The following is a 10176-nucleotide window of genomic DNA, read 5'->3' on the forward strand; positions in this document are numbered from 1 at the left end:
GGATCAAGGTAGGAAAAAACATTCAGACATAGGTTAATAATATGGATCACTATTTCGAACAACAGTAAATTAATTGAATAATATACAATTAGTTGTTAACGTTCTAGTGGAAGAAAGCACTACAATATATGGTATTTCCTAAAGACGATCGAAAAAGGAGTCAATACACAAATATTAAAAAAATTTAATTAAGCAGACTGGTAGCACATAGAAAAAAAGGAAGGCGTAAAAATTATACAAAATGTATCTAAATGTATCTAAATGATCAAAACAGTTAATATATACATACCTGTTAGGATGCCACTAATAATTGCTGTATTCGCCATTATACCAATCACAATGGTCTTCGTATACGAGTATAACCAACTACAATAGCTCTCTAACGTATATAATATTATGTGTTCTTCCTTTATCCTCTTCTGACCATTTGGTTAGTTTACCTAATAAATTACTTCATTAAATTTACTATCAGTCTTGAGTAATTAAAAATATATTGCTTTTAATAATTACCAATATTTAAAAAAAAAATTTAATTAATATTTTTACTGGTGAATTTTATTTGTCGGCGGTACAACTTTAAAGGGTTAATAAAAATTGTTGATTATTGAATAGATAATTTGACTCATGCTTTATTTTATGTGATAAGTTGTGTAACTTTTATGTAGTTGTAAAATCATCAATCTGTTAAATGTACAAGATATTTTTTTTTGCTCGGACCCTTGTGTTGGTCATACGGCCAAACCACATATCTTTAGATATTGTAATTTAAATATATGACTTTTTTAATGTTTCCCTGCTCTAAATGGGGGACAAATTTGTTTAACTTATAGAAACCGCCAAATGATTAGACCGGGGAGGAAGTCAAAATTTTGTTAAAAGTGACAGGTCTTTAAGACAGCTGAGAGTGGATTTTTGGCGACCACTTAAATAATAAGTCAATAAGGATATTCTTCTTCTTCTTCTTTTTCGTGCGACTAGGATTACTCCTGTTTGTGTGCCTCTTATTTTGTTTCAGTCGTTGTTAACTGTACATTATCTTTCCACCTTTTTGGCGGCCTTCCAAAGGATCTTCTGCTATACAGCATGTTGTGTTTACAGATGTTTGCTAATTTATGTGGTCCCATTAGGTTTACATGTTCGTTCCCGTTTTTATTTCTTGTTTTTATCCACCTGTTAATATTTTGAATTTTGCATTGTTCGCGTATACTTCCATTGGTTTGTCTGTCTCTTAATGATATGCCCGCTATTGATCTTAATACTTTCATTTCGATATTGTTGATTTTGTTGTTTCGTCTTTTTTGTATCGGTCCTTGTCTCCGCTGTATATGTTAAGATTGGTCTTACTGTTGTCTTGTATACTTTCATTTTGCTTTCCGTGGTCAGATATTTGTTTCTCTATATGGTTTCTCGGAGGCAACCACTTGCCGCTTTTGATGCTTGCCTTGTGGTCTCTGTTCTTATATCCCTGTCACTTGTGATCTCTACTCATAGGTAATTGAATTTTATTACTTGTTCTACAATTTTGCCGTCTATTTCTAGTTTGCATCTACGCGGCTCTTTACTGATTACTATACATTAGGTTTTTCTACTGATTTTCTACTTATATTAAGTTTGTTTGCTGTGATATTGAAGGTGTGGAGCTGCCTTTGTAGGTCATCTTCGTTATCAGCAATTAGTACAGCATCATCGGCATAGCATAGTATCGTGATTGTATGCGCTCCCATGTGGTATCCGTATCGTTTTCTTACTTCGTGAATTATTTGATTCATCACCATATTGAATAGCAATAGGCTGAGCGAGTCTCCTTGGTGGATTCCTATGCATTCTGTTTCCCCTGTTGGCATTATAACTCTGATCTTGTTGTTCTTGTTAATTTTATTATTTGTCCTTATTATCTGATGGTTGTCTATTTGTTCAGCTTGTAGTAAATTTAAGATGTTATTTCGCTCGAACCTGTCAAAAGCACTTTTTTAAATCTACAAAGCACATGTATGCTGGTTTTCCATATTCAATAGACTTCTCTATTGCGTCTATTATACTGCAGTTCTTCCGGAAGCCTTGTTGTTCATCTGTCATGTTCTCTTTTTCTTCGATTTTATCTTTTATGACTGACGTTAACAATTTTAATGTACTATTCATTAGACTAATGCCTCCATAATTTTCAGAATTTCTCGAGTCTTCCTTTTTAAGTATCGATAGCAGGAGACTTTCCTTCAATTCCGCTGATACTACTCCGGTATTTATTATATTGACGAATAATTTTAGAAGCCATTTGCGTAGTGTTGTTCCTCCAGATTTTTGCAGTTCATTCTTTATCTTATCAGGACCAAGTGCTCTTCTGTTTTTTAATTGTTTTATTGTGATATTGGTATAGGATATTGTGTGTAAAATTTGTTTTAAATCAGTATACTGCTGTATTTAAAATTAAAAAAAAAACGAAAATCAAGTTGATGGGGTAAATTAAATAAATTTAATTATGAAGTTAAATTATTACCCAACAAAAACAAGTTAATTTCATAAATAGATTCAATGTCTGATCCTGGCCTAATCAGTTGGCTATTTCTGTTAGTTGCACAAAGTTTTCCCTCCTTCGAAAAGAGAAGATATATGTTCCCTTCATGTTAAAATTTTTAATATCGACCTAGTGTCATTAAAATATTCAAACTAACCATAATTTTCATGTATTATAAGGGTTTCTACATATATTTGCGTAGTTAGTTTCAACTAGTTTAAATGTATGTCTGTACCCCAGAATAAAAGTGTACTAAGTCCAAAATATCGATTTTTCAGGAGAGCGGTTTGAAATTTATCAATGTGAAGTTTTTAAGTTAAGGCCCAGTATTTTTCTTCCTATGTGACACCAATTTTTTTTTTTTGGCAATCTATGATCTATCAACTACTGAATTTCAAGCAATCAAAGCACGAAATTCAAATAGGGATTTGTAAAAAATTCATAATTTTTTTGGTTTTGGACATAATACAATTTTGTATTAATACCAAGTCAATTTTAAGGACTTACATTATAAGCATAAATGTTATGTTACAATTCCAAAGTTAAGTCCAAACAAGTTATGGTTATTATTTGAACACAGCACAAAATAAAATAACAATTTTTATTGATAAAAAAGCTTTAATAAAAAATATGAAACTAATATTGTAGTCATTCAATGTAAGTTATAAAATGAACACAAATTATTGGGTGTGGTTATCATCATCTTTATGTATGTTGCTATGCTTTAGGTTGACATAAAAATCATGGAACTGCTTTGGAACTCATTTCCATAATATCTGAAGATGCTTGCATTTTTTTTGGATATTGGATTATCATCATCCCTTACAGTTTGTATTTCCTCAGGAAATACCACTCTCCTTCCAGTTCGAATTAAAATGACTGCCTGAAATTTCTTTTCTTGAAAATTAGTTTTATAGTACAGTGTTCCATACTTTTTTGACATCCGTACCATCCACATTTTTTTCTAGACAAAAATGAAGACGTAATGTTTCTTTTTGATTGCTTAATATCTTTGAAATCGCTTTTCTCCGTATTAATCACCTCGAACGGATTAAATGCTACACATTCTAGATAATTGTTGCCAGTCCCAGGGAGACATGATTTGAAAACCAGCACTCTTCTTTTTTTCGCGTTCTATTAATGAATGGCAAGCATCAACTTCTAAGTGAGTATGACTACGCAATAAAAATTTATGAGTAATGGTTTTCAACGTTGGAATTTTTTTAATATATAAAAATAAGCCATAACCATAACAATATTTTGATTTTGAGATGGACAGTTACCAGACCATATAATAATTTCTTTTTGGTGAGGTTTAACATGTGATAATCCCACTTTAGCAATCCTGATGCCATTTCATTTGCACCGCGTCCTGATTTGGACTCGTCGCACATCAAACAAGTAGTAGCATTATTACTGGCATCATAAATTGTGTAATTATACGTCCAAAGTTTTAAAGAGTTAAAGCTTTGCAAGTTAGTTAACACTGGTGTTGGGTGGTATTTTTGTAAATCGACGCATATCATAATTGTTGTAGAATTTTGTTGTTTTGTGTATATCTTATCTTCTTTCTTTAAAGAGTATATTCTTTTTGCTTCTTCCATATGTTCATTATATTTGGCTTGTAGAGATTCCATTTCAACATCATTCTGTTCCTCACGTAGCTTCACTAAAAATGAGTCACATTGATCGCAAGTATCATTGACCTACAAATATTTCAGAATTAATTAAGTTATACCTATTATAAATTTTTTAACTTCCATTTTTACCTTCGAAATCGATTGCTGGTATATTCTCCTTTTCTGCATTATGTTTATTAAAATCCTCTTCCTCATATCCTTTAGGTGCTATGCCAAATTTCATATTGTTGGCTGCATCAACATAGCTGGTGCTAGGAGCGAATAGTAGTTCCGTTACAATTTCAGCTTTTTCCATATTGCTATTAATTATTGAGTTTATTTCTTCTATTCCTTTATCTAAAAGATAAACATTATTTTCTGTCGGTAAGGATTCTAAAAAAGTAAAACATAAAAGCCTTATCTTTTTATTGTTACCAGCTACAACATTAAAATGAACATTCTAATATTTCCAAAACAGGACAATAACAAGGTTTCTATTAATAAATTAATGACTCCAGAATCCTGATGTTCAGTACTCTTTTAAAAAATACTGTATTAAGTCCAAACTTGGACGCTTGGATGCTTAATATTGTGGACATAATATCCTCGTTAAGAAAAATATTACGATGTATTTTAAATCAACTAATTTAAATCTAACATGTGAGGCAAAGATACAGCTAAGTACCTCTTATATAGGTCAATTTGTGTTTCGGAGCTAATCTAAGCGTATCATAGTATAGGTATTATGTATAAAGAATGTTTTAGGTTAAAATTTTCTTACCTGTATGATTTGTGTTATTTTCTTCGAGAATGTTTTTATATTCATTTTTATTCACTAACGAAATAATTCTCTGTGATCTGCTACTCATTCTTAAAATGAAAATATTCTGAAATTACGTTAAAAACTACCGTCGTTCTAACCGTTTTTTCCTTGGCCGCTTGTTGGAACCTAGGGACTTAACACAGTGTTGCGTATAAATGCGAGGGGAAAGTATGGACTTAATTTCAACTTAAAAATAAACTTGGACTTAATATTGTCATTACTAAAAATACCAAACTAAAGACTGTACTATTTAATTTGATATTCTTTTCTCCCAGAAGACACAAGGACTTAATATCGTTTAAAATTAACTATCTCTGTTATTATTCGAGATTGGGCTTAGATCTTAGTACCATATGAAAGAGGACTTAATTCTAAGTCAATTTCATTGATAATCCCGTTTTGCTTAAAATTGGACTTAATACACTTTTATTCTGAGGTACAGATGTATTTTCCACATATTTTGTAATTTAATAGTCAAAATTGTACCTTATGTTTTTTTGTCATTTTTAAGTGGAAATATACTTTAATATGGCCAGAGTGGCCAACCATAGCAAAAATTGTCACTCTGGCCAGCCAATACAAACTGTTTTATTAACTACGTTGTTATTGGCATTTTGACGAAAGATCGCTGCGACGTTGCTAACAAGAAATGCATAAAAAGGCAGCGCATCTTCCGATCAGAATCAAGTCGGTCTACATCTTGACCCCAGCTAGACCTTGTTGGCCGAGAGCCTTTTCAACTATTTCCGCGTTTATTATTACCCAAGTGTGAACACATTTTCATCCAAGAAAACTTAGCTTGAAAAAGAGTCCGAATACCTTTTTAGTCTGTGAATAAATACGAAGCCTTGTCAGCTACTAATTATTTCAACCAACAAAAGGTATAGGAACCAGTGTTATAAACTATTGGTCCATTTTTTGTCGTAAATAACAGTAACGTAATCGAACTTATAATCATCTCACGACAGCCACTAACAGCTCGAAGAGAACGCTCCCTGTCCGGATAGGCATTGATCCTCGAAATAGAGAAAGACTCTTATAACTATTTTGGATCGTGCCGAACTGACACAGCGTTTCACTGTACCACCGACTGTTACGAGTAAATAAAAGACCTGGGTGGGCTTAGAATTACTCCCCACTCGGTGGTCAAGCTGAGGTAGCACTTCGTCGTTAAAATATTTCGACGGAAATAATCAAAGTCTTTACGAGACTTAAGGTTGTTTCCACGAGAGGTGGCGGTACGGAGTGAAAGGCCAACTAACAGTCAACACTCCGCCGGTGTTTCTATACACCTCGTGGAGTGTATACTTGACCACACGTTGAAGCGTGAAAGGCCAGCATCGCTGTGAGATCCAAGGCATACACCGTGATCAGAATACCAAACATATTATACACGTAAAATAAAATTATTATTCACGTAAGAAAATTCGAACTGCATGAGGTATTCTGCATTGCCGGTGGTCCCTTGGTGACTACAGAGTCTCCGCTGAGCTTCTCGCCTAGTGTGGAACAAGAGCGTGCAAATTTCACGAGGAAGAGGATGAAGCGGAAGAACCACCTTCGCTCCACCTCCCGAGCGGCATTCGAGATGCATCCAGAAGCATCGAATACCTCGAAGGATGCTCCGACCGTACGACATTCAGGTTTTTTCGCTGATGATGGTTCGACCGGACCGAAAACGTTTTAAAGATTTGTAATCCTTTTGCATAAATTTATAAATTATATTTTAATAAAAAATATACCATTATACACAAGTTCTTACTTCTATATTTTTAAAGATATTTAAGATTTATACTTCTTTTTATTTATAAGTTTTTTTAAACTATGGTATACAGCCAATGACCGGGATTTCCTTCTTTTACTTTTTTTCTATATTAAATCAAAAAATTTTAGTTTATCAGGTAAAGTAATCAATTCTGAGCTCCTTATGCGTATGATATAATTCCTTCCAGTTAACTAGCCCTATTTTATGTTTATTTTGGATAAACAAATTCTTCCATTACCAATCAATTTATGCTAGTATTAAAAGTCTAATAAATCTGTTTTTCTTAAGTTCGTTTTCGTGGTATTAGGATTATCCCTGTTTAACTTTTATAACGATAAAGCTAACTCTAAGGTTCTGAGCACTCCTTAGGTTTAATGCATACTAAAGAGCACTTCTCGTTTGAATCGGTAATTTTTAAATTCTTATAAGACAACAATAAGTAATATATTTATTGGAAACACTAAGATTTTTGTTTAATACGTTTGTATTGGTTGATTTTCTATATTGCTTATAAGTAATTTGTTTTTAACTGTTATTTTAACAACAAAAAAATTACGTTCCTGACAAGAGATGACTATAATATGACAAAAATTATTGAGTTCATAGTACATAGAGTGCTGTTACTAGTATATTATTAGAGTAATAAAGTCTCAATTTTGAAACATTACTATTCTACGTCTTTCAATAAGTGAGTGCGTCATTAGAATAGCAATGAAAACTCTCATTTGGGATAAATAATATAAAAATAATGCAAAATAAGCATAAAGTGATGGTACAAAACATCAAAAAGAAGCAAAATGGGAAGCAGATATATAAAAAAAGTGGAAATATAATATTGGAACGAAAGATTGAGCCAATCGTCAAAAGAACAGACAATATGCAAGCAATTCTATAAAATGGCCTAAAATAAGAAACTATCTACTTCATAATTGAGAATTTAAGTAATATCATTAGTGTAAAATTGTGAACTATATGTATACAGGGTGAGTCATGAGGAACTTTACATACTTCTACCATATGTAGAGTCCCTCAGGGAGCATATCATGTGGCCACTAAAAAATGTCAACTCCTCTTCTTTATTAATTAACAGGGTGATTTGTGTAATTGACCATTTATTTCATTTTACTGTAGTGTTTATACGGCTCATTTGATTTTTTTAATTTTTGCATGATACAGTACACTGCTATCAAGCATTCGACTGGTATTAGCTAAACTAAAAAATTCCAGGACTGGCTTTGGAAAAATTAATTTAGGGATTCGTATTAAATATTACACCCTGTATAATTTTTTTTTTAAATGCAATAAGTGATTTTCAAACTACATAAATAGCCAATGAAAACGACATATGCGACAATGTTGTCGCACTTTTATTAAATTTTTAGTGAACGATCAAATCTTACCAAAAATAGAACAACCATAATGAAGTATCAAATTATAAGGTATTAATTTAAACAAATGTTATAAATTTCAAACATTTTAATTAAAATGAGTTCCTACAACATAATCTAATACGTAGAAAATTAACATCTTTACTGTCACTTTGTATTATCTCTACGATAGAATCAATTGTTTTTCAATTTTAAATTTTTACTCATAGACCGTATTGGGGCATTATTTTCGATAAATAATAAATTAAATTGATTAAAAAGTCAAACCTCTTGTATGTGTTAGTTTTTGTTGATTGTAAATGATTTAAATTTTATGTCAAATAATAATACATTGCATCAACTGTACTAAATAAAAATAAATCTAAAAAAGTTTAAAATGAAGGTTGGCGTTGACCGTTTGACGTTTCTTGATATTTTATACCCATTGTCATTATTGTCATTATCAATTGGTATTTATGTATACAAGAATACATATTTCTTCTGTCATATCTAAGTTAAGTACATTGTGTTAGTTTTGGTAGAGCTTTTGTTACTTTCGTTCAAAATGCCACATCAGTTTTCGACCACAGAATATGCAGACATAATATTTGTTTATGGATTCTGTAATGGGAATGGTAGGGCTGCTAGTAGAGAATATCGCAGGAGATTTCCTAATCGTCGAACTCCCAGTCATCCAACATTTGGGTCAGTTTTTAATTATTTGCGAGAAAATGGCACTTTTCCTAGTGGAACAACAGAGCGACATGTAGATGAAGCGCAGGAAGATGACATTATGGACGCCGTTACTATGAACCCTACAATAAGCACTAGACAAGTAAGTCGAGAACTCAATGTTACTCAATCAAAAGTAAGTAGAGTCTTACAAAAAAATAATCTATACCCATATCACATTCAAATGGTTCAGCGACTACATGCTGGAGATGAGATCGATAGGTTGGAATTTTGTAGATGGATTAACAATAATCGACCAACGCTATACAGGACACTATTTACAGATAAAGCCCAATTTACCACAGACGGGATAAATAATTCACGAAATTCACATGTGTGGGCAGAAGAAAATCCCCATGCTATTCGAGAACGTCGTTCTCAGTTTAGGTTTTCGGTTAGCGTGTGGATTGGTGTCATAAATAACCAATTAGTAGGTCCTCACTTTTTTGATGGTCCTTTAACAGGGCAGGTCTATTTGAACTTTCTACAAAATATTTTGCCGAATTTGCTTGCCAACGCGAACGTTGCTATCCGAGGGATGTATTTTCAGCATGATGGGGCACCCCCACACTTTTTACTGGCAGTGAGACAACATCTCAATAATGTTTATGCCAACAGGTGGATAGGACGTGCAGGTCCTATTTCGTGGCCTTCAAGATCCCCTGATTTCAATCCCGTTGATTACCATATTTGGGGACGATTGAAGCAACTAGTTTATGCAGTGAATATTAATAACCGACAACAATTAATTGATAGAATTATACATTGTTGTAATACTATTAGAAACGATCCCCAGAGTATCCGTAATTCAATAAGTCAATTAACAATTCGGCAACAAAAATGTGTACAGGCTGCAGGGTTCCATTTCGAAAATCTATTTTGAATTATTTTTATTTTGTTACCATTATTGTATCTTTTCCAGTTCTAATTTATGGGTTTATCATAACTATGTACATATTTTTAGTTTTTTTTTTAATTGTTCTTCGTTATTGTTAGTAGTTACTGTTTTTTGTTGTGCAGTGACTCAGTTTATCATTTCAATTAAAATGTTTGAAATTTATAACATTTGTTTAAATTAATTACCTTATAATTTGATACTTCATTATGGTTGTTCTATTTTTGGTAAGATTTGATCGTTCACTAAAAATTTAATAAAAGTGCGACAACATTGTCGCATATTTCGTTTTCATTGGCTATTTATGTAGTTTGATAATCACTTATTGCATTTAAAAAAATATATATACAGGGTGTAATATTTAATACGAATCCCTAAATTAATTTTTCCAAAGCCAGTCCTGGAATTTTTTAGTTTAGCTAATACCAGTCGAATGCTTGATAGTAGTGTACTGTATCATGCA

The 10176-nt window shown here is 32.2% G+C and overlaps 2 protein-coding genes across 3 annotated transcripts in view; one reads left to right on the forward strand and one right to left on the reverse strand.

The window, feature by feature from the left end:
* Window positions 1-10176, forward strand: part of LOC140438824 (uncharacterized) — a 113001-nt gene that overhangs the window by 61825 nt on the left and 41000 nt on the right. The window lies entirely within an intron of this gene.
* LOC140439795 (facilitated trehalose transporter Tret1-like) overlaps window positions 1-10176 on the reverse strand; it is a 93036-nt gene that overhangs the window by 33010 nt on the left and 49850 nt on the right. For both annotated transcript variants that reach the window (XM_072529935.1, XM_072529934.1), the window contains one exon: window positions 290-440. In XM_072529935.1, the coding sequence (XP_072386036.1) occupies window positions 290-326 (37 nt within the window). In that variant the 5' untranslated portion in view covers window positions 327-440. The remainder of the gene's footprint in view (window positions 1-289; window positions 441-10176) is intronic.

The sequence above is a fragment of the Diabrotica undecimpunctata genome, chromosome 4, assembly GCF_040954645.1.
Source record: "Diabrotica undecimpunctata isolate CICGRU chromosome 4, icDiaUnde3, whole genome shotgun sequence".
Classification (NCBI taxonomy): domain Eukaryota; kingdom Metazoa; phylum Arthropoda; class Insecta; order Coleoptera; family Chrysomelidae; genus Diabrotica; species Diabrotica undecimpunctata.